The sequence below is a fragment of the Salmo salar genome, chromosome ssa10 (assembly GCF_905237065.1).
Source record: "Salmo salar chromosome ssa10, Ssal_v3.1, whole genome shotgun sequence".
Lineage (NCBI taxonomy): Eukaryota > Metazoa > Chordata > Actinopteri > Salmoniformes > Salmonidae > Salmo > Salmo salar.
The window spans coordinates 77,909,959-77,923,179 of record NC_059451.1 but is presented as its reverse complement, the minus strand read 5'-3'; the positions used below and the strand labels follow the sequence as shown (position 1 = coordinate 77,923,179).

The window sequence follows — 13,221 nt, the reverse complement described above, 5'->3', positions numbered from 1 at the left end:
CAGCGACACAGCATAAATATGGCTTAATTACGAAAACTGAACACATCGTGTGCTGTTTGCAACCAATGAAATTTGCCCATTCATCTGAAAGGGATTCTCTAATTAGTAGCTTCAGATGTAAAACTCAGCCATTCATAATTACATTAATTTACAAGTACTAGTCTTGACACAAAACATCCAAAATATCCTAAAATGTCAACAGCCCCCCCATAAAGAAGGCATACAAACGAGAAGGATATATTGTCTGTCTCTCATTAACCTTCAGCGTGAAAAACTTCTATATTGCTAATTCAATTACATGTTGCTTCTGGCATCGGTCAATTCCAACAAAACAAGAAACATCAGACAGAAAGGCAAGATTTTAAGCAGTCATTTCCCTTTTGGCTGCATGCCTAAATCCTCGGGTTACAGGGGTGGGGATGGCTGTGAATAACGGTTGACTAAATAACACAGGCAGAAGGACAGGCATTGGGGCACACACAGTTTAAATTCAACATGGTAACTGAGGCCCCTGGGGTTGTAATAAATAATCATGGAAAAGATCACTTAAAGTGAATTACAGCCATAATACAACAAAAACCACAGTTTCACTGCAGTGCTTTATGCTCCGTTCACACGTGGTTCCTGAGTTCATGACCAGTAAGTCAATAAACAACAGGTTCCCTTGACCAAATTTGGTTTGAGGTTTGACAATCTTAAAAGTTTGTCCCGTGTGAGGTCACACTTCCCCTAAAACACAGGTGTAATGTGATTACAGGTGTTCTAGTGCCACCACGTTCCCACTGTTCTTCTCTTTCTTTACAAATCCACCTAGGGCTGACTTAAGTGTTGTTGTATCCATTTTAAAACTAGGTTCAATTTGGCTTATCTACCTCTTCACTGTCATCACCTCATTTTGTTATCTTATCAGTTTGGAGAGTTCCACTTTTCTTTTTGGTTTTTGGGTTTCCATCAGCACTCCGATCTGACAGAACCTAATTTACAGCCTTAAAATACCTATACCTTACTAGGATCTACTTCAAAGGCACTGAAATTATGCACTGCAAGCTAGGGATGTGACAAATGTAAAACATTGAAAGAGTTATTTAGATTTTTTACATTTAAAAGTAAAACAAACCACACAATTCATGAATTCACAATTCAGATATAGTCGTGCGTATGACTGCTAAGGGACAGTGCAGTTCAATCTACCGCAGTCCTGGCTGCCTACCAGACAGAGCTCACCTTACTGCTGTCCCCCACCCACTCAGCAATGACGGTTTTAATGCTGTTTTAGGTTCTCTGCGGTGTGCTTCTACTCCATGTTCTCAGTTGTCATACATGGGACTTCATGTTCCACTTCTCATCAATGTGATGGCTCGTTGCAGTGATTTATGAAAGCATGTTCATAGAAATCACATATGGTGTTTGAGAGCTCACGATTCCAATTGCAGAGCAATCATTGTACAATTTCTCCATAAGGTCCGTCACGGCTTTTCGACATGGCATCTTGTAGTCTGGTTCTAAATAAGCCATGATAGTATTGAAGACAACATCCTCTACCATTGAAAATGGCTGAATATCAACTGCAATCGTTTCTGTCATCAGCACTGTGATTTTGTCACTCCCTCTGTTATCGCACTGCTGCCAGCAATGGGTTTGGTCACACGGTGCCTCGCTTTTAGCATTGCACCTGTACTGTCACTGTAGCTCAATTCCACCTCTCAAAGTTAGCATTTCATCACCTTCTCATTTAGCTTCTCAAAGTATTGCTATACAGGACTTCACAAATGTCACTTTCATGTCTCACTGCTGTTTTTCCAACGATGATGCATGTAGAACTTTATATCCATGGAAAATAATTTGAATCTGAAATCCCGCAGCTGTGTACTTGGACTCATTCATGTAAATGTCAGAAGTTTGATTTTGAAAATGGATCTTATTGTAATTCTGGCTTCTCAAACTAACGCAAACATTTGGATAATTACTGAAACTTGTTTAAAACAGTCTATTACAGATTCTGATGTGTCTGAATGGATATAATGTTTATAGATCTGACAGAGCTGGCAGAGGTGGGGGTATTCATAAATAACAACTTAAATGTTGCTGTGAGTATTGCCACCTCTGTCCCCAAGCAATTTGAATGTCTTGTTCTAAATGTGGGAGTTTACCGCCCTCCCAATTGCTCTTAGCAAATTGTCTGACTTGCAGTCTAACAATGCTAAATCTGAATTATTATTATTGGGTGATCTTAACCTGGATGGGTGATGCCAGTATCAGATAGACTGAAAGATATTTGTACTGAGCTAAATAGTACTCAACTGATAACTAAACCAACCCTTAAATGTTTTACCTCTCTGTTTAACTCTGTTTCAGATAAGCATGCCCCATATGAGAGATTGAGGGTAAAGGCCAGATCTAACTCGTGGTTCACGCATGAATTGTCTGAAAGATTTAATGGAAGAAACTTAGCTTGAGCTAAAGCTAGATTGACTGATTCTACTTCTGACTGGCAGTCCTTCAGACATTTGAGGAATATATGTCTTACTAGCTACATTCAAAATGGTCAAATCTTTGATAGAAAAAAAATACCAAAAAACACTACAACCCTCAATGGTTATGACAGCCACATAACAGACAAAAACACATTTGTGGTGCTTTTAATAACCATTTCTGACCAACCGGCTCGATCCCATGTAGCAACATTTGAAACATTGTTTTTTTACATTGGATACACAGTACCAGTCAAACGTTTGGACACACTTACTCATTCTAGAGTTTTTCTTTATTTTTCCTATGTTCTACATTGTATGAAATAACACATATGGAATCATGCAGCAACCAAAAAAGTGATAAACAAATCAAAATATATTTTATTTGAGATTCTTCAAAGTAGCCACCAGTTGCTTTGATGACACTTTGCACACTCTTGGCATTCTCTCAACCAGCTTCATGAGGAATACTTTTCCAACAGTCTTGAAGGAGTTCCCACATATGCTGAGCACTTGTTGGTTGCTTTTCCTTCATTCTGCGGTCCAACTCATCCCAAACCATCTCAATTGGGTTGAGGTCGGGTGAATGTGGAGGCCAGGTCATCTGATGCAGCACTCCATCACTCTCCTTGGTCAAATAGCCCTTACAAAGCCTGGAGGTGAGTTTTGGGTCATTGTCCTGTGGAAAAACAAATGACAGTCCCACTAAACGCAAACCAGATGGAATGGCGTGTCGCTGTAGAATGCTGTGGTGGCCATGCTGGTTGTGTGCCTTGAATTCTAAATAAATCACAAACAGTGTCACCAGAAAAGCACCCCCACACTGGTCCACCTTCTCCTCCATGCTTCATGGTGGAAAGCACACATGCGGAGATCATCCGTTCACCGACTCTGCATCTCACAAAGACACGGCGGTTGGAACCAAAAATGTCAAATTTGGACTCATCAGACCAAAGGACAGATTTCCACCAGTCTAATGTCCATTGCTTGTGTTTCTTGTCCCAAGCAAGTCTCTTCTTATTATTGGTGTCCTTTAGTAGTGATTTATTTGCAACAATTCAACCAAGAAGGCCTGAGTCACACAGTCTCCTCTGAACAGTTGATGTTGAGATGTCTCTGTTACTTGAACTCTATCAGGCATTTATTTGGGCTGCAATCTGAGGTGCAGTTAACTCTAATGAACTTAACCTCTGCAGCAGATGTAACTCTGGGTCTTAATTTTCTGTGGCAGTCCTCATGAGAGCCAGTTTCATCATAGCGCTTGATGGTTTTTGCGATTGCACTTGAAGAAGCTTTCAAAGTTCTTGAAATTTTCCAGATTGACTGACCTTCATGTCTTAAAGTAATGATGGACTGTCCTTTCTTTCTGCTTATTTGAGCTGTTCTTGCCATAATATGGACTTGGTCTTTTACCAAATAGGGATATCTTCTGTAGAACAACCCTACCTTGTCACAACACAACTGATTGGCTCGAACGCATTAAGAAGGAAAGAAATTCCACAAATTAACTTTTAACAAAGCACACCTGTTAATTTAAATGAATTCCAGGTGACTACCTCATGAAGCTGGTTGAGAGAATACCGAGAGGGGGCAAAACTGTCATCAAGGCAAAGGGTGACTACTTTGAAGAATAAAATATATTTTGGTAACTACATATGTGTTATTTCATAGTTTTGATGTCTTCACTATTATTCTACAATATAGAAAATAGTAAAAATAAAGAAAAACCCTTGAATGAGTAGGTGTGTCCAAACTTTTGACTGGTACTGTATATAAAGTGTAATATTGGGATGCAAACTCAAAATTGAATACATCTCAACTATATCTGACATGGTACAGGTGTCTTCTTTTTTTAAACCCATAACCATGTGTGTGAGGTGTATACTTTTGTTTCAAAGTAGATTTGTTTCAAACACTGTGTGACCCTTATTTAGCCCACTGCAGTAAAAGGTTTCAATGTCCCGTTGATAGGATAGTCTCGAACGGAGCTCGTCCAGTTTGTTCTCCAGCGATTGCACGTTCGCCAATAGAACAGAGGGTAGGGGTGGCTTATTCAATCGTTGCCGTAGTCTCATCAATGTGCCTACACGGCGACATCTATAGCGACATCTTTTCCTCTTCCGAGTGTCGGGATTAGGGCCGAGGTGAGCAGTATGTCCTGTGCCGAAGACTCACTGAAGTAAAAGTAGAAGTCCAGATCAAGGTGAATGATTGCTGTTCTGATGTCCAGAAGCTTTTTTCGGTCAGGTAAAAAAAAGTTATGATCAGCACAACAAAAACAAACAAATAAATAGCAGAATTGGTCAGAAGCCTGTAAAACGACGGCTATGCATCCTAGCGTCATCTTAGACTCAGCACAGCTATTTCTGGATGCCTCTCTCTGGATCAATGCTCTGTATAGAGACCCATTGATTAGGCTCTCCCAGCTATTGATCTGGCAACCCTGCATTAATGTGTGGAAATGGAGCAAGAGAGGCGAGAGCTCTGATGTCTTTGGAATGGGCAGAGATTGGTCTGGGTGACAATAACCTGATTAAGGATTTGATATGGGTGTGAGGGACTTGTACACTCTATCATACGTTCGATTTGTTTGACTGCCTATAATTGAGCCTCTTTCTCTCGCTTGCTCTCTCTCTCATTCTCTCCCTCATAGGCTTACCTTCCCTCCATACTCACACATTAATTCAGGAGGCATTCCGTTTATACACAAGTCTGTTTTTGGAGTGTTTTGCACAAGCTGTATGAAGACTGAAATGCCTATAGTATCTCTGAGATACTGTACCTCTGATGTGTCTCAGTAATAACCTAAAGCCAGAGAGGGACCTCAATAAAGACAATGACATAAGCCATAAGACTTAAGCCAAATATTTATTGAGGGACAGTGAAAAAGACAGTGGAGTGAAAGAAAGATATGGAGGGAGTGAGAGGGAGGGAGAAACAGAGGGATAAGATTGCTCAGGTGGACAGGTAGAGGACTGCAGTTGCTCTGAGTGGCTGGCAACCCCCGGTGAAGTGACAGACAGCAGGCGGACGTGTGTGTGTGTGTGAGAGAGAGAGAGAGAGAGAGAGAGCGCGAGTGAGCGGGAGGGAGTGTGTGAGCGAGAGAGGGGGTGGTGAGAGTGTGTGAACAGATAGCTTGACAACCCCCCCCCATCTCTAATGATCACATCCTTGTGTTTGGCCGTGTTCACCACTGTCGTCTCTCGTTAGTGGTCGGAGGCGGGCGAGTAGGTGAGCTGTCTGAAAAGGCTAATAAATTATCACACGCTGCAAAGTGCTGGCTCTCCGAGACAGCCGCCGCTAGTCAGCTCTCTTTCTCACTGCCTTCTGTTATTTTCATCCCTCATTCTCTCTTGCTTTCTCTCTCTGCATCTTTCTCTGTTTTTAGATAGCCCTCTTTTTCTTCTTCATCCTCTTATTCACTCACAATTTTTCCTGATTCCATTCTGCTTATAATTTTCTCTCTTTCTCTCTCTCCTCTTTCTCTCCATGTGCCTCTCAGGCACCATGAAGCTGCCCAGACATACATACAGCCGGTCAGCCAACGTAATCAAATCCAGAGTAATATCCAAAGCCTTCCTCCATCAAGGCCCTTGGCCTTACTCCCTCTTCCTCCAGTCCAACTTTTGAGTTCAGAAAGTACCTTCAGAGACAGGATTGGCATCCCCGAGTCTCTGCCGAGTCCTTGACAGAAGGGATCAAAAGTTTAGATGTGTCGACGTCAAACCTGTCTGATGGCTTTGATTAATAGCTTCATATGCCTTGTTGTCACATAAATGGTGCAAATTAGAAAGGCTGTGTAAGAGGAGACAAGTAATGGGAGCACTGCAAGAAGAATAAATAAAGCTGAGGTACTGTAGTTGTGTGTACAGATGTAGAATCTTAATTTGATCACATATTTTTGCTGAGAATTTTCCTGCCCCATAGGAATGCAGATGAGCTTCATGATTTACATACATTCACTGAAAATCTGCACTAAGACAAGGTTATATTAACAGGATTTCACTATTTTGGCTAGTTAATAGCCTAACCAAAGATCAAGTAACATTATGGACTAAACGATCAAATCCCGCTGCGCAGGATTATTTTGCTGCGAGAATACTGGTCAAATTAAGATCTAACAGCTGTATTTCTAAATGTTTTATTTAACTCTGATATATTCAAGGGAACCCACTGAGACCAGGGTCTAATTTACAATGGTGCCCCAAGGACAACAATAAAACACATTCAAAATGATCAGTCAAAATAAAATAAACTTCAAATTACAGAATCAACACTACAGCTTCAAACACCACAAATACAATTATTTACATTCAATCTAAACAGTTTTCGTTAAATCATTTACCTAGATTGGTATGTACTAGTGGAACCTTGAGAGTTAACCATTCCTGTGAATTGGTTTGGTGTCTCATATTTCTTTCCTTTAACAGTGAAGTTAGGTAGGTCAGAAGCTTGTATAGTAGAGCTTTGAAAACAAAAAGGGAGTAATGAAGTGATCTACGGGACTTTAATTAGGACCAGCCACCCTTTTGATATAGGATGGAGTGATGTGTATTAAAACTGTCACCTGTGATAAAGCGACGGGCGCTATGGTAGACGGCATCCAAAGATTTAAGAGTAGTGGCTGCTGCATTCCGATAAATGGTGTCAAGAACTGGCAGGTAAGTTGACTGTACAATCTGCTTCCTGCTGTTTAGGGAGAGGCATGTTCTATTTCTATAAAAAGAAGCCTACTTTGAATCTCAGCTTCTTAACTAGCTCATCCGTATGTTTTTTTAAACGCCAAATTATTGTCAATCCAAAAGCCCAGATATTTATAGGTGTGAACCTGCTCGATGAAATAACCATCCAATGTGTAAGTGTGTAAGTAAGCCTTCTGAAATATTTATACGAGAATTAGAAAACAGCATACATTTAGTTTTTCCAACATTAAGTACAAATGTTCAGTCAACAAGGTCTTCCTGCAAGGCGACAAAATCAGATTGCAGCTCCAACATAGCCTGGTCAGCTGTAGGGGCAATAGCGTACACATCAGTGTCATCTGCATACCGATGAGCTTTACAGGTTTTTGCGGATAGACCAATATTATTTATATAAATAGTAAAGAGGACAGGTCCCAAAATCGACCCATGTGGGACACCTTTAGTAATATTGAGGTAACTTGACACCGTCAGAAAGCGCACATTGTGCCTAAGTCAGACAAATAGTTCCCAAACCACTTGCAAGACGCCTGATCAAGGCCCATTTCAGACAACCTTTGAATGAGTAGAGGATGGTCGACAGTATTAAAGGCCTTCGGGGCAGAAAGCTGCAGTAGAAAGGGATCAAGCGCATCAACTCTTGTGGATTTAGTAGCTTTTAAGTGCCTTTTTTTGCAAGGCACTTAATACAATAATTGACATAGAAAGTGAATGCCTGGAAGTGCATCATTCTCTGCTATCTGTTTAGAGGTGAACAAAGGATTTTCTCTAGTGGAACTTGAGGTATTTTCAGAAACCATTCTTTCAAATAGATGGCCAGCTGAGGCAAAATGTGACTTGTTTCAGGAAACTAGGCATATGTCGCAAGTCACTACTTCACAGGAGAGGCATTTAAACGTAAACAACAAACTTAAATAACAAACCTGTATGCCATCTGTAAATACAAATCAAATTGTTAAAATTACAAGCCTAGTTGGTTTAGCCACAGAAAAAACAGAAACCTCTGATTAAAAAGTCTCATCAGCCCCTGACCTTAAAGACATGTCTTCAAAGAGACCTGTGATTAGCTGGTGATTAAAGGACATTTGACTCCAACATCCCCAATAGTATATTACTTGGACATTGGGCGCATTGCATCGTAATTATACAATGTATCCTTGCATGAATCATTGTGTGGTTACCTAGGCAACACCTCCAACCATCTAGAAATAGATAACAATAAAAATGTAGGTGGGGGAAAAAGTGTTTGTGTGTGTATGTGTTCGTGCATGTGGTCCATCGCTCACCTGACAGGCGTTGTACAGCAGCTGGTGCTCAAACTTCTTGATGCCCAGAATCTGCTGGAACATCTCGTACAGTTGCTCCTTGCTGAGGATCATCTCGGACACGGCACTGAGGTGCATCCTCTGGGGCTGGTGCCGCAGGTCCTCATCCCCCCTGTAGATGGTGTCATACTTGGCGATCCAGGAGCTCAGCACTGTCTCTTTGCTCAGGCCGTCGATTTTGGGCAAGCTGCGCACCCGCCGCTCAATGTTCTTTTTGAAGACGTCACGGAAGTCGCAGGCCGAACAGCCGCCGCTCTGCACCATCCTGGACACCCGCTCGCTCTTCAGGAAGCCCTGTGCAAGTGGAAACCAGGGATCATAAGGACCCGGAAGAAAATACAACTAATGTAGTGCTGGTAAGTTAATGTAGCTAATTAATGCAGTTGTTTACCGTCATTGCACTTTGTTATAGTTCCTGATAAACTTACCAACGACCCATGACCCCAGAGTCTAATCTCGCCGTTGCATCTCTGGGAAACAGTTTTTTTTGCATCTCATCGTATGTACAGTAGATACAACCATGAAAATGATAAAGTTGATATAACATACCAAAAAACGCAATATGGAACCCACGTAAATCAAGAAATTAAACAATAAAACGATATAGGTTGATTCAGCTCGTGGTAATCTCCTTACATGGGCTCCAGTTGTATTAAACATGCAGGTGTTATGTCCAGCTCAGGGCAGGCAGCCACTATTAACCTCTATAATTACACAGAATGGATGTTTCTTCCTCGGGGCTTTAACTGCAGACTCACTCAGATTCTGTCTGCTGGTAGTCATGACGTCTGGGAGAGGAGGATGATGGTACATGAAGTCCAGGTTTTAGCCTCACTCAAGGGTCTCATCTGGATGTAGCTTTTCCTATTAGGGTAGGCTAATCTTTTATTTGGCCCCTCAGTATAACAGGTTAGCTAGCTTGCCTAATACTCCTCAGGGAGAGAGAAGATAATTGGGTTCGGTTTACACCTGTGTACAGGGTCAAGATCTGTGAGGGGGTTGTACTGGCCTCTCTGCCTCAAAGAATCCCCAGACTCTTCACACGGTGTATGAGTAATATGCACATCCCAAACTTTCATAGGCTAGTAAGGACCACTATGAAAGAAAGCCTGCACATGGCATGATGTTCCGTGACGTGAAGGCTTTTGGATGGACAGATAAAATAAGGCACGATCTGAGAATGTTGAAAGCGACATGTTATTATTGGACCATCTAAAGCACAGGGGGGCATTGGATTCCAGCAAAACAGGCATGTGCTACTTTTATCAAGAAACATCTTCCTGACTACATCTGAAAGTGGAAAAATGCTTACTGGAGCTGAAGTGCTCAAAGGGAGTAGGGATCTAAATATTTAGGGTAGACAGACAGCCAGACAGCCAGACAGACAGACAGACAGACAGACAGACAGACAGACAGACAGACAGACAGACAGACAGACAGACAGACAGACAGACAGACAGACAGACAGACAGACAGACAGACAGACAGACAGACAGACAGACGAGCCGGTATTGACAATGCGCGTCACTGATTGTGTTTGATCCCGTTTTGGAGGGATGATGCAAAGGCATCTTGGGGTACAGAGAGCTACTAGTGCATGAACAGCAGATGGAGAAGAATCATGGCTCCTCGTGGGGACTAATGGTGCGGAACAAAAGCATTTTGCGTCGGAGAGTCTCTGGGAGGGAGGAAACCACAAACCAACAAAACAAATGTGTTTGTGTCGAGAGCAAAGCCATTTCCTGAGCCAGAGTGAGATTTCAGCACATCGGGGGGTAACACGGCTGCTGACGTTCTGCCAACTCTCTAGGCCAAGTTTCTCTGAACTGCAGTTAGAAAGAGAGAGCCAGGCTTTATGAAGATAACTGGAAATTGGCCAGAGTTAACTAGATAAAGATGTGGTGACAGATGTAGCTGCCACTGGCATGTACTGCTAACGGGGAAAGAACAGCCAAGACGTGTTCCTTTGAACTGCAGTAAGGAGAAAGAAATAACAGTCCACCACATAAAGAGTGATGGCAAATTGCAAAGCAGGAAAAACTGGAGTTTGCTAGATAAAGATGGAGGAGGTAGGCTAACAGCCTCCTGCTCTGCTATCAACAACTGATTGGCTTGAGTTCAATCTTATTTTGTTAGCCAGGTGCGATGCAGAGCTAGGCAACACTGGTGCAGTGAGGTGAGTTTAGCAAATTGTTCAGTGATTCAAAGAAAGCATGTGGGGGGAACTTACGTCAACTCATGTCATGCCTCAATTGCAGGGGCGTCAAACTCAATTTCTGGAAGGCTGAGTATCTTAAGCCTTGTTCATATTGGCAGTTTGAAGCGACTCAAATCCCCTGTTCCTGAAGTCTAAATAGCGAAAACCTAATGGAGTCGGATATTTCAAGCCACAGTGGAAACTACCTTCGTAGGTGGTTTGAAGTCAAATACAAATCTGATTCCTGGCTAGACAACTTTTGTCTGAACGGTCAAATCGGATTTACTTGCACTCAAGTAGTTTTTAGACTGTTATTTGGCATATCTTGTTGCTTGCTAACTACTCTGTTGACAGTTTGACAATAACATGTGGTAGCTAACTAGCTTATTAAACAAATTAGTGAATGTGCTAGAAAGCTAAACAGCTACCTACCTAGATAGCTAGTTGACTGCTGTGGCTGGTCAAAATGACTCATTATGAAAGTTGGATAATCTTATCCTTTGAGGCTTTAAAAAGTGTTCTAACACTATGATTTTGAACATTTAAAGCAACTGGGAAACATCCGAGGCCGGCATTGTTGTCACCTTAGCTTGCTACATAACTTCTGAGTGATAGGAAGCATGAGCACCACCACTAATCACCCTACACCACAGCGCACACATCCTTCATTACTATGACAACTAGTGTAGCCATGTCGGCAGGTAGCCTAGTGGTTAGAGCGTTGGGCCAGTAACCGAAAGATTGCTGGATAAAATCCCCGAGCTGACAAGGTAAAAACCCATTGTTCCCTGGTAGGCCGTCATTGTAAATAAGAATTTGTTCTTAACCGACTTGCCTAGTTAAATTTTACATTTCAGCAAATGACTGCTGTCTGATCACACAGAAATCCGATTTGGTCACTTGTAACTTCCTGTTTGGGACAGTCAATATTCCAAAATGGATTTGTAAAGCAAAACTGATTTAAGCATTATGGCCTGCAGTGTAAACAAGGCTTAAGGGTTTTCCCTTGTATTTGATTGATTAGTAGGAACCCCCCTCACCTGGTTAGGTCTTAATTGAACACAACGTGCACATTGTTATAAACATAAATAGAAGCCCTACACAAATACTCCATGGTTCAGTGACTCATGGAGCAGCTAACTGATAAAGACACTCGTTATCTTGATGGGTGTTCGAGATAATTGCCTTGTTCACCTGGGATACGAATGTAATGTATGCGTTTTGGGGCAGGGGGCATCCAAAAAGGTCAGCCTTGTCATGGCCCCTGAACAGAGTGTCACTCAGCAGGGCCTTGCCAAACCCACTCCTGACCCCATCCCATGGATCCCTGGTTGATGAGACTAACCACTAACCCCAGCTCCACTGTCAAACCACTTAGCATCCCATCTGGGCGGGAAGCATCCATAAGCATCTCTAAAAGAGTTTGATCCAGAGTTGGAGGAATTCTAGGAGAGGGAGTTGGGATGTTGTTTACACATTGAAATTGACTGAAATGCGATCACATGAACTGGTTATACTGTATTGTCTTTGGCCAACTCAAACCCGAAAACCAAATGACTTCGCCTCTATGTAGTGCATCAGTTTCTAAAGCTACTTTCCTGCTACAGCGATAAGAAGATCAAATTAAGCACACTGCAAATACTACAACATGACCACTTTGGAATCGAGGTAGTGTTCATTTCAACACTATACTACTTGGCATGCTCCCTTGAAACATGAAAGGTATTCTATACTCTAGCCCTCAGGACTCATCCGCCATACCTTACAAGCTCCTGTACATATGTTTTCGAGTCCACGTCACGACCCCCTCATTGCTAAATTCAATGTCTTTGTGTTGGTAACTGTGGTCACCACTGAGGGTCTCCGAGGGCTTTATGGCTAATGCCTTCATTTTGTGCAGTGGTAAAAATGTCACCCATTACTACTAATGATTCTGCCACCAAGGGATTTCCTCTCTCCCTGCTGTTTGACTTAATTGAGGGTTTAAAATCTCATTGAATTATTTATAACTAACACTGCTCCGAGTTTACTCCTCAGTTAAGAGATTAATAAGATAGGCTCCCGTCGCAGCCTTTGGTGGTATAATTAAAATTAATATCTGCAGAAATTAATCTACTAAGGAAGCTAGAAACAGATCTGACAGCATGGCTGTAAAAATATAACTGACACAGGTAGAGATAGCTGGCAGGTTTGGAGCTCTTGGATTTTAACTGCAAACTGCTGAATTTGTCTGAGGAGACGATTTTTCTTGCTCTACAGAAATGAATAGAATTTCAATGTGAGAAGAGTGATGCATGCGGGGAGAGGAGAGTGAGGGAGAATCTGAACAGTTGTTTACTGAATCAGAGGAGATGTGTATCCTTTGAGAAATCAGTGTTTCTTCCTTCAAAATAACAACTTTAGACAATTCAAAAATACCTCCTTGGAAAGTAAAGGCGCAACATCTGCACACAATACAGTGCCTATAGAAAGTCCACCCCTTTAAACTTTTTTTTACATTTTGCTGCCTCTTAAGGATCGGACCATTT

General features: G+C 41.9%; 1 protein-coding gene across 3 annotated transcripts in view; it reads right to left on the bottom strand.

Annotated features, from left to right (window-relative positions):
• Positions 1-13,221, bottom strand: part of LOC106561024 (calcium-dependent secretion activator 2) — a 221,481-nt gene that overhangs the window by 139,555 nt on the left and 68,705 nt on the right. For 2 of the 3 annotated variants that reach the window (XM_045688110.1, XM_014124578.2), the window contains exon 3: positions 8,458-8,790. In XM_045688110.1, the coding sequence (XP_045544066.1) occupies positions 8,458-8,790 (333 nt within the window). Of the gene's footprint in view, positions 1-8,457; positions 8,806-13,221 lie in introns of those variants that run through there. The other variant, XM_045688109.1, reaches the window with a different exon arrangement.